Source organism: Pecten maximus, chromosome 2 (genome assembly GCF_902652985.1).
Source record: "Pecten maximus chromosome 2, xPecMax1.1, whole genome shotgun sequence".
Taxonomy (NCBI): Eukaryota; Metazoa; Mollusca; class Bivalvia; order Pectinida; family Pectinidae; genus Pecten; species Pecten maximus.
In genome coordinates this window covers 35,695,353-35,715,089 of record NC_047016.1, presented here as the reverse complement: position 1 = coordinate 35,715,089, position 19,737 = coordinate 35,695,353, and the positions used below count along the sequence as shown (strand labels likewise).

General features: G+C 36.6%; 1 protein-coding gene and 1 pseudogene across 1 annotated transcript; one reads left to right on the top strand and one right to left on the bottom strand.

Moving 5' to 3' along the window:
- Positions 1 to 1,004: 1,004 nt before the first annotated feature.
- LOC117321907 lies at positions 1,005 to 3,714 on the top strand. The gene is made up of 2 exons (XM_033876533.1): positions 1,005 to 2,398; positions 2,818 to 3,714. Exons 1-2 carry the CDS (start codon positions 1,186 to 1,188, stop codon positions 3,177 to 3,179), a joined length of 1,575 nt encoding a protein of 524 aa, XP_033732424.1. The 5' UTR covers positions 1,005 to 1,185; the 3' UTR covers positions 3,180 to 3,714.
- Positions 3,690 to 19,453, bottom strand: LOC117342720 (annotated as a pseudogene).
- Positions 19,454 to 19,737: the final 284 nt, after the last annotated feature.

Here is a 19,737-nt window from a genome sequence, read left to right as displayed (position 1 = left end):
GCAGTCCGTTGAATCTGTCAATGTGGCAATCTACTGTCTTTGCCATGTCATCAATTGTTATATACTGGTTTAGTCAATCAGACTGTTATGAAAATAATCTTAATTTTCAAAATCTTGAAATCCTCACGTAGTTGTCGCCTCTCATAGTATATTCAGTGAGGTAGCCACCAGCTACCACAAGGAAACCTCCCCGCCCCCTCAAAATGACACTGGCTATTCGCTGAACGATTAACCCAGCAAACAAACATTAATATTAAAACATATATTGCATAATGTTAAATATAATTTGTAATACATTTTAAAATAATAAACATGCTATTGGTACCACCCATCACAATCGGTGCATTGATATCTTTAGTTCCTGTTTATTGTAAATAATCACATTAAACCGTCATTGGTTTGATTAAAAGACATCAACAGAGCTTCTTATGAATACTTAATAATTTCTATCACACATTTTAGGTAATCCTTTTGTGTAAAATATTGGAACGTAAATTGATTATAGAAAATAAGAATTGATTTCTAATTTGAGACTATAGTTTTTTTTTGTATTAATTTTCAGGTTTCAAATTCTAACACACAAAAAGACATGTCTGAGGCGAACCAACCAATCAAGACTTCAAAACATATTCCTGATGGTGTAAACTTGAACACGACAGAACCTGCTGTTACAGGTGGCGAAGGGAGAGATGGATCCACACAGTCGCTTGGTCTTGACCCACTTCTGATTGAATGCCCAATATGTTTGGACCAACTTGTCCAGCCAAAATCTTTGCCGTGTCTTCATACTTTCTGTCTTAAGTGCTTGTCGGATTACATCACCAAAGATGACAATCTGACCACATTCTCTTGTCCAATATGCAGACAAGTCACCATTCCTCCGGATTCCAGTTCGGAAAAAGCTATTTGGGCCTTCCAATTTCCTACCAACAATCTGATAGTTGAGATGATAAAATATTCTCAGCCAACCACCGCCCAAAAGATATGTGATCGGACAAAGCGGACAAAGAAAGTCCTGCTGTCCAGTGGTGTAGAATTTGCAACGTGTATCTTTGTCAGCAGTGCGATAGGGACTTTCACGGTTTTCTTCATTCGACAGTGGAAACGATCCCTTTAAGTGAACTCAACCAATCTCCATTGAAGATAGCTACATCTTCAATCAGATGTAGCAAGCACAAGAAGAAGATGAGTTTGTTCTGTGAGGACCATCAAGTTCTTGTGTGCAGTCTTTGCGTAGCCATCTCTCATAGGGCGTGTTGCAATGTGCTTATGCCGTCTGAATATGCAGAGAAGCTCAATAGTGATAACGTCATTAGGACACGCCTGGTTGAAGGTGAACTCGCGATGGACGCTCTCGTGAGAGACTTCACCATCCAGCTAGAGATACTGGAAAGCAATAAGCATGAAGCAGAACATCTGATATCAGGTGAAAGTAAAAAATTAGAGAACATTGTCAGCCAATTACGTGATCAATCCATGTGCGAACTTACAAGGTTATATAAAGCACAAAAGGAACACCTCGAAACGTCCATACAGCGATGTAAAAGTTTAAAAAACAGTATGATCAACACAAACAAGGTGTCAACCGTAGTATCGTGTGGAACAGACAGCGTACAGAAAATCTCTATCTATCAGAGAGGAAAGGCCGAGATAAACTCGTGCGCAGAGGTGATTCGTGATCTTGTGCGACCATTTGAAGGAAAGGTTATAAACTTTGAACCAGAATGCTTGTCTGAAAAGTTTGAAACTGTTACAACCATGGTAAAAATGAGCATGGCCAATCAAATCAGAGAACTACCTGCAGCTTTGGACAATTGGCTCCCTCTGTCGGAGAGAGTCGTCAAACACCACGGAACAGTCACGGTCAAACTTGATGCCGACAAGTGTGAATGCTCCATTAGAGATGTCATGTGGTACAAAGATGATATCATCCTTCTCACAGACGCAAACAACAAGAGCGTGAAACTCTTCACCGAAAATGGAGAATTAATTGATGTGTTACATATGACAGATCGGCCATGGGCAGTTTCTAAACTCTCAGACAACAGAGTAGCAGTGACGAGGCCGGACGCGAAAATAATATCTGTTATCAAGGTGGAAGAAACAATTGCAGAACGAGCACACGAAAGGTCGTCAGAGGTCGATCAGGATACAGCTGAAAATTCCAGCAATAGCGAAGGACGCGAAAATGACAGAACTTCAAGTCAGAAAAAGAAGAAAGCGATGAGTGTAGAAAAGGACATCATCATAGACCGACATTGCTATGGCATCTGTCATGTAGGCGACAAGTTTCTAGTCAATAATGGAAAGGCGAGTCCGTACCAGCTGTACAGTGTGGAATCCGACGGCAGGACGGATCTTATCGTGGAACATGAGTCGCCTTCTTACTATATCACCCGTAAGTACAAATTCCAGTCGAAGGCCATTGTAGGTAGTGGATGCCCATTGAAATGTTTACTGTTTTACTGACATTTAATATAGATATTCAATGAATAAATCATTCAAATTCTCTTTTTTTCTGATGTACGACATTATAACGAGTTGGGTATTTCGCCGTGACAAAATGACCATTATTGGAATGCTGATTATGGTTTTAAACATAACTTTATTACTTTCCTTACCAAAAAATGCTTAATTCTTATAGCTGACATTAAAATGTCATGCTCTCTCTCTCTCTCTCTCTCTCTCTCTCTCTCTCTCTCTCTCTCTCTCTCTCATTGTTCTGTATGATTGGTCAAAATAATTTTTATCTGTATACATATATGCATATAATAACAAATTAGAATTTGTCCAATTGACTTAGTTTTTTCTCTCTAGGGGCAATCACCCAGAATGATGTCTTGGTCAGTTTGACCAGCTCAATCCCAGGTAATGCTGCTTTGTACCGCATGTCCAGTGTCGGCCCGCATGGTCGAACCAACCTATCACCAGCGGGAGGTAACAGCCTCAACAATGTCTACGGATTGGACGTGGATCGGGAAGGCAACGTGTACTTATGCTGTGGGGGAGTTCCTGGTGTCGTGCAGCTGACGCCACATGGAGCGACAGTTAGGGAACTGGTTGGGGCCGAGCATGGCGTTAAGGATCCAAGAGCCGTGGCCGTGGTCAACAATAAAGTTGTTGTCGCCGACGTTTGTAAAGCAAATGCTAACACTATCAAGATATTTCATCTCCGTTGAAATATTTCCGGGGATTTTATGCACATGCATATCTTTTCAGCCATGCAATTAAACAATATGTTTTACACTTTACTCGTTTATACATATACTTGAAATCCAATAGTGACAATTACGAAGTAAATTGTATTATGTATCATTTCAGCATCCAATCCAGATTTTAACATTTTTTTTCGGTCTAATTTGGGTTTCCTCAGTCTCCTCCTAGATAACATTTTAGGCCCCCGACATCACTGACGAGTTATATATATGGGCGATGTAGATTAATCTTAACTCTAGTCTCTAACTCTCAGTTTGTATTGAAAGTTGCAAAAACATTTTGTCTTTTGTAGATTTATTTCTACAAAAGACAGTAAATACGCCAACCTGTGATAATATAGGCATGTACACGTCCAACCATTCTAACCGTTTATGCAGATCATCATTTCTTGTATACAAAAGTCCTTTAGTATATCAAATATGTATATCACTCATATTCATCTTTGAGGATTTTATAGTACATTCCATTTCGTGAATAAATAGACTTTTGTTTTCATAATGAAGTTTTTTTGTTGTTAAAAATTCTAATTTCAATTTTAAATTTGCATCTACAATGTATATGGGCTGCTATATTCTGGACTTTGAAATTCTCTATAACATGAATTTGTTACATTCATTAAAATATTGTTGACACACATTTGCATTATTTACGGGTAAAGTATACTCGTAAAACGATTAACCACGACTAATTTTGATTTCTATTGATGACATAATTGGCCTGTGATCCAATGTATTCGCCAATGTTACATTTTTGCATATGTCTCTAGTGTAATATACCCTGGATAATTTTCTATTGATTTTACAGCAGAAATCGATTACAATATCATAATGTTGACAATGACGTTACGTTATGAATTTGAAATGGCGCAGCATAATGGGTGTCTCTGTTGGAGTAATTCCACCTCATTTGAAATCAAAAATTAACTTACAAAGACGGACGATCAATCAATTATGGGGGCTTAACATATTACCTTAAAGTGAAGCATATTTGTTATCACCAGTGGTATTGTTTAACATTGTCTTACATTTTTATCACCAGATACGTTCTAAAAAAGGAAATCTTTAGCTGGAGTGCAATATTGTTGTGATATATGTACCGTTGTATCTAACTTTCTTATTTGTTCATTTTATGATCATTTGTTTTCTGCAGTTTCCTTAGTGTTCATCTGCAAAGTAAACCATTTTTTCTTGTTTTGCTATTTAACTATATTCCACTGTTGAAAATGTAATTAATCAAATCATGACGGTATCTATGCTTGTAGGTTGCAATTGTCACCGGTGATTACGCGGTTTCCTACTTACATACACGTCCAATGAATTGCTGACATGTTATCTTTTAAAAGATATGCAAGTGATTCAGGATATAGTCTTGCGTATGCAAGCTTAACGGTAGCTGATGAGGTTACCTGATTGTTCCATTGTACATAAACATTGGTTCTATTAGTTAAAATATATTGACAGGAAGCAGACGACCAAAGCAAGAATGATGGCGTTGATATTAAGAAATCGATTGGCCCATTTGGTTTGTTGAACAAATTTTCTCCTCTGTTCAATGTCAATTTCTGTAGTTTGGTCCTCTGTACTACCAAGCACAACATTAAACATTCGTCTAAACCATGGCACTGAATCTGGAACTGCTACGTCGTCATCGTCTGTGAATATGTGTAAAGGTACTTGTGAGATATAAATCTACTTATATAGCTTTTAACAAAACAACTATCCTTTAAGATTTTTGTCTAAAATATTAAATAATGCCTTAATAACGTTTTGATCATTATCGTCACTGGAGCACAAAGGAAAGTGGGTATAAAGGTCCCAAACATTTCTGAAATTATAATATAAATGACGATCTAAAAAGATGAATAAAATGGATTTAATCTTAATTTCCAATAATGGTAATGAGCGGGTGTATAATAGTACAGGGGTAATAGGAGTATAAAAATACAAAGCATTTCGAGCTAATACAACAAAAGACCACGTTCTATATTTGTTCGGGATAGTACAGGACAAACACATACCTTCATGTTGCCGTGATGACGTATTCCTAGTTACGTGCAACTCCATGAGTTCGGGATTCTGTTCTTGCGGACCACTGATCGCCTTATACCTGGTCCACCACGTCACACCACATAACTATCGTAATTTAAAAAAAATTAGGTAAATTTCTGTTCTTCTTAAAGAAAGCAATGTTTGTTTTACGGGACAAGTTTGATACAAAAATTGAAATGCAGTACTTTTGCTCGTATGTATATAAGAACGTAATCAAACATTGATGAATAAAACTAGAAATAAAAAAAGAGCTTCCTTAGTAAAGATACTGACCTCATCCTCTTCCCTTTTAGCAGTGAAGATACTGATGACAATAGTAGTAATTGTCGTGATGACGAGTATCATAATACCGAAGTAGAGATAGTTTATTGTGAGGAATGCGGGTCGTGTTTCCTCTTCCCCACAGTTCGGCTGGGGATAAACAAATTCCAAAACGAGGCGAATTATTCCGCAAACATGTCCCAGAAACAAACCCCAGAATGCTCCCTACAACAAACCATGACGAATAGGCATTACTTATTATTTATTTCATCAACCAAACGGAATTGTTATCGAAACAAACATTAAAATTATCATAAAAAGTCAACAATGAACAATCAATCAAGTAGTAGAAGCGGTAGTATTTGTATTGATCCATTTTGTTACTAATGGGTTTTTTATTTTCATTTTCATACAATCTTTCATATATTCAAATATAATTGAAAAATCTAGTCATTTATCGAAACTTCAGAAAAGTCGAAATACATGCATACATTATATTTGATTGTTTAATGCATAAAACAGCATCTTCGAAGTGTATGCGGAAGGCAAAGTTTTAACCATAACAGAGCCATTGTGACGTCTATGACTATATAATTACTTTCATAACTGACATAAATGTTAATTGAATCTTGAAATAAAGTGAAACTATGATACAATGGTAAATATATATATATATAAATAATACATGGTTATTGCCATAGAACAGTCTGTATTTTGGCGAGGGTAAGGAAAGACAAAAGTGGCGAGACTGGTCGAGCCTTGGTGATCAAGTCACCTTTGTCTTTCTGTTCCGACACTGACCATGTATTGTATTTATTTTGCAACGGTCATCAAAATTAAGCAATTAAAAGTGAAACGGAACCAACAACGTTCGCCTTTTAAACGTTGTTTTACTTGAAAGTAGGTCTGTCGAAAGACGCAGTGATCAGATTCTTGAATACAGCTGTTTGACGAAAACAGCTGAACTATATCAAATGGATGTATTCCGAAAATGCAGATACCAGTTGCAGGATAAAGAAGTTGTTATACATGATGTAAATGAGTTATGTATGAAGTACTCAATAAACTTGAGTGTAAGATAGAATGATGAGGTTCGTAATATTGTTTTGGATAAAAATAATTATCTGAGTGCAAATTACTTTTTCCGTTGCTCCTTTCCAAAACATAGAAATGAGGAAAACAATCCCAATAGGCGATCCAAGGTAGGCTTCAATGGCTGTCATGTACTGGAACAGCTTTCCACCCTGGGAGGACTTGACCAATGGAATCCATAGAATACTTATGACACACAATACTACCACGAACAGTCTGTAAAAAGGAAAATAATGCATTGACTTGGTTTTATATGAGGACAACGGCAAACGAAAAGCCAATAGAAGAAATCAAAGTAAAGAAGCAGACATGATAAAACAATTTCCTATTTTCTCAAAATTTTCCATTCCATTTTCCATGAAAAAAATTAAAATTTCAAGCACATTCGTATGAGTTGATATTAAATAACCATGAAGATTTCTGTTTGCATTTATAAAATGACATTTTATGGAAGCATTTATTTTACCTCGCATATGCACGAGATAGAAAGAAATTAACACATACTTGCCAACAAGTAGTAACTCTCGTTGAGATGCTTTAGTTCTAATTCTACGCCATATATCCATAGTAAATACAGTACTGGAGCTGTTAAAGATTGACGTCAGAGAACTCATTATGGCGGACACCATCACTGCCATCAGGAGGCCCCGCAGACCTACAAAGTACACAGTGGATTAATGAAAAATAATCATCACACCAAATATATCTGATTTTATTAAAAAGTGTGGGTGCAAATGTGTATCACGTGTATAACGAAAGGAGATTAAAACATTTCAAAAGCGAACTCATAGTCCACAATTCATTAAAATTGGATTAAACAAAGGCAATGGCTCCGTTGGTAGAAGATGTTTGATTGACTTACCGACCGGAAGTAGTTCCAGTACCAATTTGGGGTATGCAATGTTAGAGCATCCAAGCGGATTGTCGCATATCCTGGAACACTCATCGGGATCTACACACCCTACCTCGTCTACAAATTACAAACAAATGTGCTACAGATTGCATGAACGACTGGTCACATATTACACAGGCAAAGTATTTGGTAAGTTAGATTCCCTACAAACTGATCAATTGATACTCCTGTTTGTATGCTGACACGATGTGGCTGGATAAGAACCGTTTACACAATAGAATGAGATATTACCTGGAAACAAAACCCTGCTGATCATGCCTGGGAAAACGATAAGGAAGAGATTTAGAGTCTTGAGGTAGCCGGTAAGAATAGAGCCACCCTTCGCATGTGACAAATTTTTCGCCCCTAAAGACCGTTGGACAATGACCTTTAAAATAAAGAATGGTGTTAGCTAATATAGTAATGAAATCAACTATACTTTATATGAATTAAGAAATTGATCAATAGCACCATTTTTACAACAAAGTCGTTGTAGGGTTTATTATCAATTTCTATGGATTATATCTGTTCAAAAATGACGTTTTAGCAATAGTTTTTAGCGTTCCTTGCAACATATCTGAACCGAAACATTTTAAGGTTATTCGACAAGTAGCTATTGAAAAGAAAAGGTATACAGACCTTAAATTACTGCCTGCGAACTATAAACCCTATTATCCTAATTGGTCTCAGCACCATGTGACGTGTGCATCACGTGACCCTACCTTGTTTCAGCACCAGAATATAGTTGTGCATATCACATGATCCTATCTGTCGTCTTCACGCTATCTTACCTGGTGAAATTACTTGTCTATAGTTGTGTATATCACGTGATCCTACCTGGTAACATCACCAGACTGTAGATGTTTATATCAGTTACCATACCTGGTCACAGCACCAGTACCAAACACTGCCGATGGAACTTTGCAGGACAATGGCTGGCCATGGGTATTCTCCATTGATTGGGTCAAGGAAGACTTTAAAGGCATCCTGTTATGGAATTCCGCATGTCGTGGCATTGTTTCGGATCTTTGGAACGGCTTTCATGTATTTTGTTTTCAAAGCATCCAAGCCGCCCACTTTGTTGAATCCTGTTGAAACGATCAGGCAAGCAGTGATTAGTTTGGTTTATTTTGATTAACGTCCTATTAACAGTCATGGTCATTTAAGGACGTACCAGGTTTTGGAAGTAGAGGAGAGCCGAAGTTTTGAACTCGCAACCCAAAGACGGAGGGCTAGAGATAAAGAGACACCTTAACCTATCGGCAAACGCGGCCCAACTCACGTATTGAAACAATTCAGTGGAATTTCCCTAAAACGATCATGCAGGGTACATGACTATTTGACATTATGAATCTTTGAAGCAGTTTTACTTTTACAGAAATTAACGAATGCACAAAATGCAGAATTAAAAAAAAAAAAAAAAAAAAAAAACTAGTTTAAGAGGTTATATTACTGACTGAAACACATTCCATACTCATGTTATTTCACTTATCATTTCACATTGTTGTCATTGGGACTGACTTGCATCCGGCCTGTCGCTGCACCTCAGTGCTTATGCGGCGCAATAGAGGGTATTTATTTTATTCCAAACTTAAATGGATGGTCGCGGGCACCTTTCGTGGGAGTTTGTCTTACCAATAACAACAATCGAGAGAGATCCGAGAATCATGACGGCTGTTTGGAATGTGTCTGTATACATCACTGCTGTTAATCCACCTGTAGACGTTAATCAAACAACATAGATTTATTAAAAATGCACATTGTGCTGGCTATTGCATTATAAGTAAAATTAATTCAAAAAGGGAAGTAACCGGTATCGTAATCTGGATAATCCAAATATCACGTACCTTCTATAGCTGATATCAATGTAATTTTGAATTTGATAGGCTTATACGTTCAACGAAAGCGCAATAGAAAGTTTGATGTGAGAATTCATATTATCACATAAAACATCAAATTAAAAATCACGACTATACCTTTATAGCCTTTTCCGTATTGTGACACTTTCGACTAAATCTCTACCTGATACAGACTGTATACCAAATAAATTAGGTATAGCATTAAATGAACTAGCATTCAAACACATTTGCCTCAAATTGTTTTATAAGTGTTTATTTTGATGAAGTATGTAACACGCTTTAGATAATGTGTTTAATGCTTACTTATTGTGTCGCCGTGCTAATCAATATGCACTACACTCACTATCTTGAATGGCGTATATATTTCTTACCAAACAAGATATACAATACTTAATATTTATATTTCCACTTAATTCAGACTCAATGAACCTACCACAGTTAACTCAAGTCATTTTTCAATGAACTATATCAAGTCCGGCGTAGGAATACATTTGTCGAGCTTGGACTATATTTTTTAAATTCCTTTTTAAAAGTGATCATATTTATATGAAATAAATTCCATTAAAAATAATATTTGTCCTTATTTGTCAAGGACAAAATGTAATACAAAAATATTAAAAAAATATAGATATAAGGATTGAACAAAGTGATGTTGAGTTGTATGGGGGTATAAACCTCAATAGGTCTTGAGACAAATTTATTATGAACTGCTTCGCAGTCGCAGTTCATAAAATTTGTCTCAAGACCTATTGAGGTTTATACCCCCATACACCTCAACATAACTATATTCAATCCTTAAATCAATAGTATACTGATGGAAACATGACATACCCGGAATGTTAATGGAAATGGAATGGTACCTGAGTATACTACTACAAGCATTTTGACTGCCCTGCTACGTAAGGTAGTCGTTACATGTGTTAAGATAGCACATGCATTATATACCTCAGATATTGAATATATTAATTGTCCATTATCATTATGAGAATTTTCAATGTTTAACAATAGTTACATAGACACTCATATATATACATATGGGATAGTGTATTTATTACAAACATAAGCTGGTATAAAATATATATATATATACATTACTTACCTAGAATAGTGTATATCGCCGTAATCACCAACAGTACTATTATTGACAGGTACATATCCCATCCGAGAGTCATCTGAATAAACATGGACCCGGCAAAGATACTAACCTGTAGAATGATATCGGTAAAATAACACTTCTGAGTGAAATATTACGATTTTACAGCTAAACACGTTAAAGACGTATTACCTCCTCTTGCTTTAACGATTTATACATGGTCCCAAAAAACTTCATACCCGACAAAGATGCTAACCTGCAGAATACAATCGAAATTATCATACCTTATGTAAGATTCTCGCCTTATTATTGGTCAATTCCTAATCACATGACCTGAAACAATATGCAGTGTCAGAAACAGCGGTCAACATTGCCGTGGGATATTGCAATGTTCCCCGCTCCGCCCGAAAACGCACGATTGTTTCTTACGGAAAATCCCGAACATTGAGAAGGGAGACAATTCTTACAAACGCAACAGTGACACAGACAACTTGTAAACATGGAGCAGACGTCCAAGAGGTTTGCCTCAATATTTGAGGAGGATATCGATAAATTGATGTCTATTCGGTATAATAAAATAAATAGTGCCCTTGTCTGAGGGGAATATGGAGGATTGTTTCCCCGAGGGAACATTATCTTCCCGAGCCGATAGGCGAGGGAAGATAATGTTCTCGAGGTCATGTGAGGGAACATTATCGAGGTCATGTGAGGGAACATTATCTTCCCGAGCCGATAGGCGAGGGAAGATAATGTTCTCGAGGGGAAACAATCCTCCATATTCCCCTCAGACAAGGGCACTATTTATATAATATCACACTTTTGAGTGAGAAAAATGCTATGTTTACATCTAAGCACCAAGCACGTCGTTTTGTTAGTTTCCACTAGCTTTATCTTTTTTGTGGGTTTACCATCATATTGCCCCGGCCATTATTCTCTTGATGTACAGTAAAATATTCTATACTTTGCGTTCATGGTCTCCAAAAATGTTTACATATACTGTCCCATATACTGTTCCATATAGTATGTTTTACCGGAATCAGCATCTACAGTGAGCTCGTGATATAAATAGAATCGGTCAGATACTGGGCTGCGGTTTTTAGGTCAGCAAAACATATCATCAACAAAACGAAAATTGACATCATATCTCAGTTATACTCATTGTACTCACAACCGATTTAGATACTTGATTCCTTTCTTCAGTTGTTTCAATTCGCAAAGAACCAATTTATAAACAGCATTTCAAAAGTCTAACACATGTTTTGTACTCACAGCCAATTTGGAGACCACATACAGGATCATGGCTATACAACTCAGGTAAACTCTCAACTTCCGGCCGCCATGCCGTCTATCGATATATTCCGGAAGTGTATATACCTGAAAAAGAGGAGCAGTATATATAAGATAGTTGATACAGCATAAATAAACTAACAACATATACTGACAAAAGAATTTAACAACTAAAATACTGTATATCATAACTAGACTGTCAATCATCTGTTTTTTCAGTTCATATATTCTTCTCGTTCTGTCGACTTTGAGTGAACATTACGATATACTTGACATGTTAGCATTATCTTGATGGTTTGTTTAGGCATTGAATTGTTACCAAATGGTAGTATACAGTCGATATGAATACAATTTGGGTGACAGATAAATAGAATGTCGTCCGTTAGGTTATGATATACAGTATTTTAGTTGTTAAATTACATATTTACATTCATAATTTTATCTTATTTACTGTAGCTTAAGACGCGTTTAAATTTGCCGCTTCTCCCATCACTGACGTCATCAAGTTCAAATACCGGAACAGCCGAAATTTCCAGAAGGAATAATATAGTCCCTCATGTCGTTATCAATAGCAATCACATGAAATGTTTTTTGCACAATTTGGCTTTATATTATATTCTATAAACGTTTGTAGATATCTTCAAATTGTTCACATTTGCATAATTTCTGATTGTTTAAAAATAAAGCCGTTTTTCGGCGCAATGATATACGGTTAACATTTAGAAGTGATGCGGCGTTGAGCGGGTATTGCACAGGACAGACTCGATTCCTCGGAAACACTTATGTTTCATCGACTGGATTAACGTTATTTTCAGAGGAATATCATCTCTTAAATTCTAAATGAACGTCGTCTTGACAATAGGTGAAAACGATTCTAAGGATATTTCATTAGAAACAGAATCCAGTCTAACCGGCCACATCAGTGTCGCTAACTTAGCAGACGATGTTCAACTTCACAGGGGCTCGATTTTGGAGTAAGGTAGGCCTTTGACATCAGTGAATAACCACATAACTATAATTCAGTATGCATACACAACCAGAAACCATGTCGATACTATCGATTTTTCGCAAGATTTTTTTTTTAAATGCTGGACTTTTAATGTTGTCGTGTCTAGCATTTCTGACAATTCGACAACGAGCCCCTGTGTGACGACAGTGACAATTTGATTCCTTCCTATAGGCCTAGATCAGGAATATAGAGCTTATAATAATTTTGTGTCGAGTCGGTCGACTTCATTCTTTTTATTATTAAATTTTACTCTCATAACTTGCGTTGCTTTTTTGTAGTGGTTTATGTAGATAAATGTTAGCATTCGAAAGCTCTCTAGGCCGAATGTAACTGGGGACCATTGTTTTAACCTATACCTGAAGCTGTATTTGTAGTATACAGTCTCATGAATACAATTTGGTTAACTAACGACATATAGGCAAATACAACACAGAATGTAAATATGATAGAATAAGGTAACATAAGAATACCCCGGCCGATATGTAGACAGGTAAAAACAGCCAACCACACAACAAGATGAGGAATATTGTCTGCAATAAACAAAATATTTCCATCTGAGCCAAAAATGTAAAAGTTTCAGGACTGTTTTTATGTCGTGTTTATTTAAGATACAAATATAGGACAAGGAATTATCATCACTTAAATAGTCAAAATAATGACACCTGTATTTTCGTTCTACCTATAGATACATCTTTAAAACCATTATAAATGGCAATTAAGCAAGTTGATGATATTTTATATTCTTGCTACTTCAGCGTGACGTGATATATTTAGGTCACGTTTCTCAAATAGTTGTATAGAAATGAAATATGATATATATATGTATAGAGTTCTGGAGGTATAACATATATGTATACTTTACATTGTTACGACACATTCCATGGGAACATACTTACAAACCACTCATACAGAATCAGAGCTATACCAGAGGATGCCCCCGCTCCTGCCAATCCCACGAAATGCTCACTGCCAATGTTACTCGAGAACAGTGACGCGCCGACCTGATGAAATAAAGTAAATGTCTTAACACGAAACATCACCATTTAGGGACAAGGTAAGATGTATTTGGTTACTATAGGTAAAAGTAACTGGACAGTATACCACAGGTAAAACACAGTCACAGCTAGCCCGAGTTTCCTCTGGCCCTGACACCATCCTACACCAGACATGGTGTCAAGGCCAGAGGAAACTCGGGCTAAGTCACAGCGAGCAGCAAAGTGGCACATATCACCATCCAACCAATGTTTGATATAACAGAAAACGATACTAAGACAAATAACTGTACATGAATAGTCAATATGATTATATGTTAGAAACCATGAGTCAGATGAGTAAAAAAACGGTTAGTGGAGGGTTTTAAAAAGCCGTTTCAATTTCGGCGATCTCTATTGGTAGATTCATAATACGACCTGTTCTGGCGATATGTACTTACTACAAACCACGGCATTGACCTCCCTGCTAGGAAGTAGCTTTTCACATTTCCCCTATTTGGTCTTCGGAGCGACTGCAAATGTAAGAAATCTGGATACTGACAATGTACATATTCATTTGTTTCTATATGTAAAAATAATGAAATTTTGTATATCTTTGCTTTGATTCTAGCCTATGAACTCTCATTATGGTACAAAAAGGGAAAATGTAGATAAGAGTTATAGCATTTGTACATGTATACATTATATATATTAAATCAATGATCTTGTTGGTTCGCCATCTATTTTCGATATGTTTTAAAATCTTTAGTAATTGAGGTTGTGCATGATTATCTGATAGTTTTAACAAATATTGAGTAACTATTAAAGGTGGCCAGTGGTGTTCTGGACATTTCAGTCGTTTAATAAATTGGCAGTCAATCTCAACTCTACAGCCGATGTACCATCTGCCATTCAAGTGTTCCATCTTGTTGATATTGTGGGATTAGGGGCTAATATATTTATCTATAAATATTAACTAAATACAGACGCCTATGATTGTACGTACAAATACTATTCTGTACGTTCACGATACTAAACTGGGCGTACAAGATACACAATTCACTAAGATGTTCGTACAAAATACCAAGTTGCAGTACAATAAATTTAACTGTATGTACAAGATGAATATTTTATAATGTCCCTAATACGCCCCCGTAACTTCCTAACATTTGGACTTTTTATTACCGTCATTGAAATGTCACTACATGTACACTCTTTACATGTATCTGGTGGCTTTGTTAATTATTTTTAATTACGATCCCCCTTCTTTTTTGCCTTAATACATCTTAAAAATGATGTGTCTATCTTTTATGATTAGGTACATATTGACTTACTGGCATTTTATTAAATGAATAAATGCTCGTTTTTCGACAATGTATACCTTTATCTGGTTACATGGGAAAAACACATCGCTTTAATACTACTGGTTTTTTTTTTTGTATCTTTTACATGTTAAACGCAAGTGTATAACTTTCACACTTGTAAGCGCTTGTCCATAATCCTGTAATCCTCTAATAATCTCCGCGATAATGACAGCCGTCTAGTTGTCACGACTGATTTTAAATAAAGTATATTTCAAACCCTTACCCATCCACCTTATTCAGAAAGTACATTGTAGATGGTTGCACAAAATTGTAAGACGTTAGGGAATGGTATCGGAATCAACAAATTCAATGTTTATTTAAATTTATTTATCAGCACAACATAGTACAGATTATATCATTTTTGTGTGTTCTTACGTTGAATATATTAGTAATTATATATTCTAGGGGATACTCGGTATGGGTTCTTTATTGGACGTCCGACACTTCACGCCTCGATGGCGAGCGATAATAAACAGGACTTTTCAACGAATTATAGTCCCCCGCCGAATGTGAAAATATATGCCAAGAATGCACATACATCCGATGGATATTAACTGGTTAGTGGTGTTCTTATACCATGAAATGGGATCCGGTGATACATTTTCATTATTAGATTCCTTATAGTGTAATGAATTTCAGTAATGTTTCTAGCTTTGTATCAAGATTCAAATATGAAAACGAAAACTTCAAAGAGCAGTGTAACTAATGGGATCAGTGACATCGCCCATTCTAAGGTGTATACTCCACAGTGCTTATTCAAACTGGTAAGAATTTTTTTAAATAAATTATCCATTATGTATGCACCTACAAACGAAGGATTGCATTTTAATGTAGATTTAAGAAGTTAAGAAGTGCATGAGATAGAGCCAGGACTTTATTTTTCAATTGATGTAGGGAAAATGTCACACTGTTAGTCAGAGTGACATATTTTTTGGGACGCGACACACCACCTCATTAGGTGATCCAATATCTTAAGTATGAAGTGGCTTCGGACGCACATCGTCTAACATTGTGCGATCCCACAACTGTAGCGCGATGAAAATGGACATCTGTAAAGACCATAAACAATGTGATACTCAGTACAGACATGACACAGTAATTGCAAATGCAAAGCTCTGTTAGCATACACAGGTTTAAATACCTCGCTTTCACCGAAACTTTTTTGGTTTGTTTTTTTGTTTAACGTCCTATTCACAGCCAGGGTCATTTAAGGACGTGCCAGGTTTTGGAGGTGGAGGAAAGCCGGAGTACCCGGAGAAAAACCACCGGCCTACGGCCAGTACCTGGCTACTGCCCCACGTAGGTTTCGAACTCGCAACCCAGAGGTGGAGGGCTAGTGTTAAAGTGTCGGGACACCTTAACCACTCGGCCACCGCGGCCCCTTCACCAAAACGGGGGATATTAATTCGGGTTTGTCCATTCATCGTCTGTCACGCTTCGGTTCCATACAATAGCTTAACAAACGTTAACGCATCTTCTTCAACTTGGTAACCAGGGTTAAACCCTTATTGGCTAGACCACGCTAGATCGCTACGTTTGACGGACTTTATTTGATGGCGTTATGGCCCCTTAAAGAACAAAAATGTCGTTTTCTGCCGTTTCCGTGAAATAACTGGAACAGTTAACATATTTTTTCAAAGTTGATAACACGGTTAAATGCCTTAAAACCTCTCTATGTTATCGCAACACATAAACTGTGACAAAATCACAAAAAAAGCAATTCATATCCCAGTGATTAATTTATGAGAGAATCAATGCCTTAGTTTTTCATTATTTCAATTAAAACCGGAATACTACCCTCTGATAACGGTGATTTTCTAATGCGTAAATGAGCCGTTGAAAAATGTCATACACACCTGTTTGTTTTGAAAATGGCGGACTGGCGATAAAAATATTTTGAATTATTGTTGAACTGCGATTAACCTAACCCCTTTTGAACGACAAGGCCAAGAAGCCCAAAGTCGACCTGATGTATTGGTTGCTGCCGCGGAGGCACAGGGAGGGGATAGGTAAAACCAAAACATTATCTTGGAGATCAAGTCAACGTGAGTATATTACGCAAATAAGGAAAAAATGAGTTCGACGTGAAAAGGCCATCATAAAAGCCACAATAAATTGGCAGAGAATCCTCTCGGTAGTTGATAAACAGCTCCATGCTTTTCTGTTTATGATCCGCGTATGTACCTTGGCGAGCGCAGGTTTATTTCACGTTCTATTTTTTATGTTATTACATATTTTGCTTATTAGTTGTTGACGTAACTGAGCAGATTTGATGGGGGAAATGACAATGGATCCATGAGGTATTATAAAGTTAAGCTTGATGTGAATTTTCGTATTCAAGAACGCTGCAATGTTCGATTGCTACCTGTGCTTGTGCTATGGCCCCTCGACTAAGTAAAAACGTCGTTTTTTACCGATTCCGTGGAATAACTGGATAAAAAACATTTTCTTTAAACACTCAAGGGCTAGGCCAAGTTCAATTTTCACTTTTGCAGGATGTTACTTCGCAGTGTTATATGGCCCCTTGGTAAACGATTTTTTTTTTGTTTTCTGCTGTTCCATGCAAAAACTTTTAACTAAGAATTAAGATAACGTAGGCAACTCATATACAAAGTGATAACTCATTCTCTTTATTGCGCTGTAAAGCTGCTTCCAAGTTATCACTTTGTCTCGCTGATTTTGTCTGTATGCTTGCGTTTTTCGCGCTCCAGAACGCCTAATGTACCCGTCGTTGACATTGTCCGCGCATGCGTCACATTATGTAAAATAGTCGAGTTTTGTCAGAACGGAGGAAAAAAATCTCTTCAAAGTCATAATCACATTTTATGCCATTGATATGTGGTATAAACGGAAAGTCAACCATTCTTGCTTAACAAATTGAGAGATTCAACTTTTGTGGTTGGTAAAATCGACGGCCGAATGGGGACGGCTGAATGGGGACGGCCGAATGGGGACGGCTGAATGAAATACGATTCGATGGTAAGTTTCAGAACCATTTTCTCCTGGCAAGAAACAGGTTTGAAATTTACCGGATAAAAAACATAGAACTGTATGTATTTTTTGCTGGCACCGTCGGGCCATTGAAGGTGAACCTTGGTGGTGGACATGTCTAACATGCAGTCACTGATGGCTGTGTAACCTCGCATACCACGCTATAACATACATTCTTATTCCATATCCTATTAAACACACTGTATGTAGGCTTCTATGCTTTTGTTTGTAAGTAAATTTTATCTCAGTTTTAAAGCTCATCTATTAAGGTTAGGCATATGCCATGGAAATATAACGACACAGAGATGAAAATATATCTACCGAACCGAAACATCTTTAAACGTGCGTTTGACATGCTATTATCCGTACCTCCTTTCAATATACTTTATAGTTGATTTCACAAACCAAAATAAACAAAATCACGAGACATTATCGGTTGGTTACCCTTAACTAGTCACTTATGGCAGTGGCTTTATCTAAACGCAGTGTTTGGAACAGTATAATAACCTGAAGGAAACACAGGCTCTTACTAAATTAACTCTATTGATGGAAGTTATATTGAAATGAAGTCTGGTTTTTCGAGCGTGTAGAGTTTGAAATAGAAAATAGTAATAATAAAAAAAAACTTCACGTTTTATGTCGTAAGATTACATCACGATTTTCGAACTATACTTCCTCCGGTCATGTTGGAATCTTTATAAATATTGTTTGTGGATGTGAAAGTGTGGGTGTGAAGGTGTGGGTGTAAGTGTGGGTGTGATACTATCAATCGCACCTGTTACGCTGTAAAAATACAATCTTTTGTAAATGACTCAACTAGCATGAGTTAAAACAAATAGATCAAATAGGTACTACAAAAAATGATTATTATTTTGCAAACTTCAGGGCTCAGTTGTTCCAAAAGTGATTAGGCTAATCACATTTTAACAACATTTTTCAAATTCTGATATAATAATTTCTGGTAGAACTAACTTGACAAAACTTAATGAAATTCTGTAATTCTTAATTTTCTTCCAACTGTCATAATTTAAAGACAATATACTCGCAGGTTTTGCAACAAATGATAAATGAAATTTTCACTAATCAAGTGATTAAGCTAATCACCTTTTGAACAACTGGGCCCAGATCGTATAATAAAAAGTATGAAAAAGCATATCAAACATCCTATTTTAGAAATAGAGGATTCGTTTACGTATACCTGACAATTGTACAGGTGTAAATTTGTTATAACCATTAAACTCTCCTATTAGGAAACTACGATAGATTAAATAAGTAAACTTTCCACTAACCCAGAGGCCGACTCCAATCACTACCACGAAGTAGGTAACGACGATCAGGATGTCAGCCCAGTGGTTCAGGCCCTTCGCCATGTTTAGGATGTAATATATTTCGTATCGAGTTCCTTCCCCTGATACCACCTACCAGCATAGTGATTTAGACAACTTTGTCCGTCAAATTTTAATAGAACTACTCGTACCAGACATTTTCCATTTTTATTCGACAAGGATCACTGACACCGACACTAACAAGGACTTCGACATTTGGGGGTCATCTCAAGATATAAACTAAAGAAGTTTTGATTTTATTAAAATTTTATTCATATACAGGTTTTGTGTTCGCAAACGAGGTGCACATGCATGGAAGTACAGTGGCT

What these genes read in the sequence shown, in the direction of transcription:
- LOC117321907 (XM_033876533.1), top strand. Translation starts at nt 1,186, where the DNA reads ATGAGTTTGTTCTGTGAGGACCATCAAGTTCTTGTGTGCAGTCTTTGC. An exon ending in GCCTTCTTACTATATCACCC is followed by an intron (nt 2,399 to 2,817) that starts GTAAGTACAAAT and finishes TTTTCTCTCTAG; the next exon opens with GGGCAATCACCCAGAATGAT.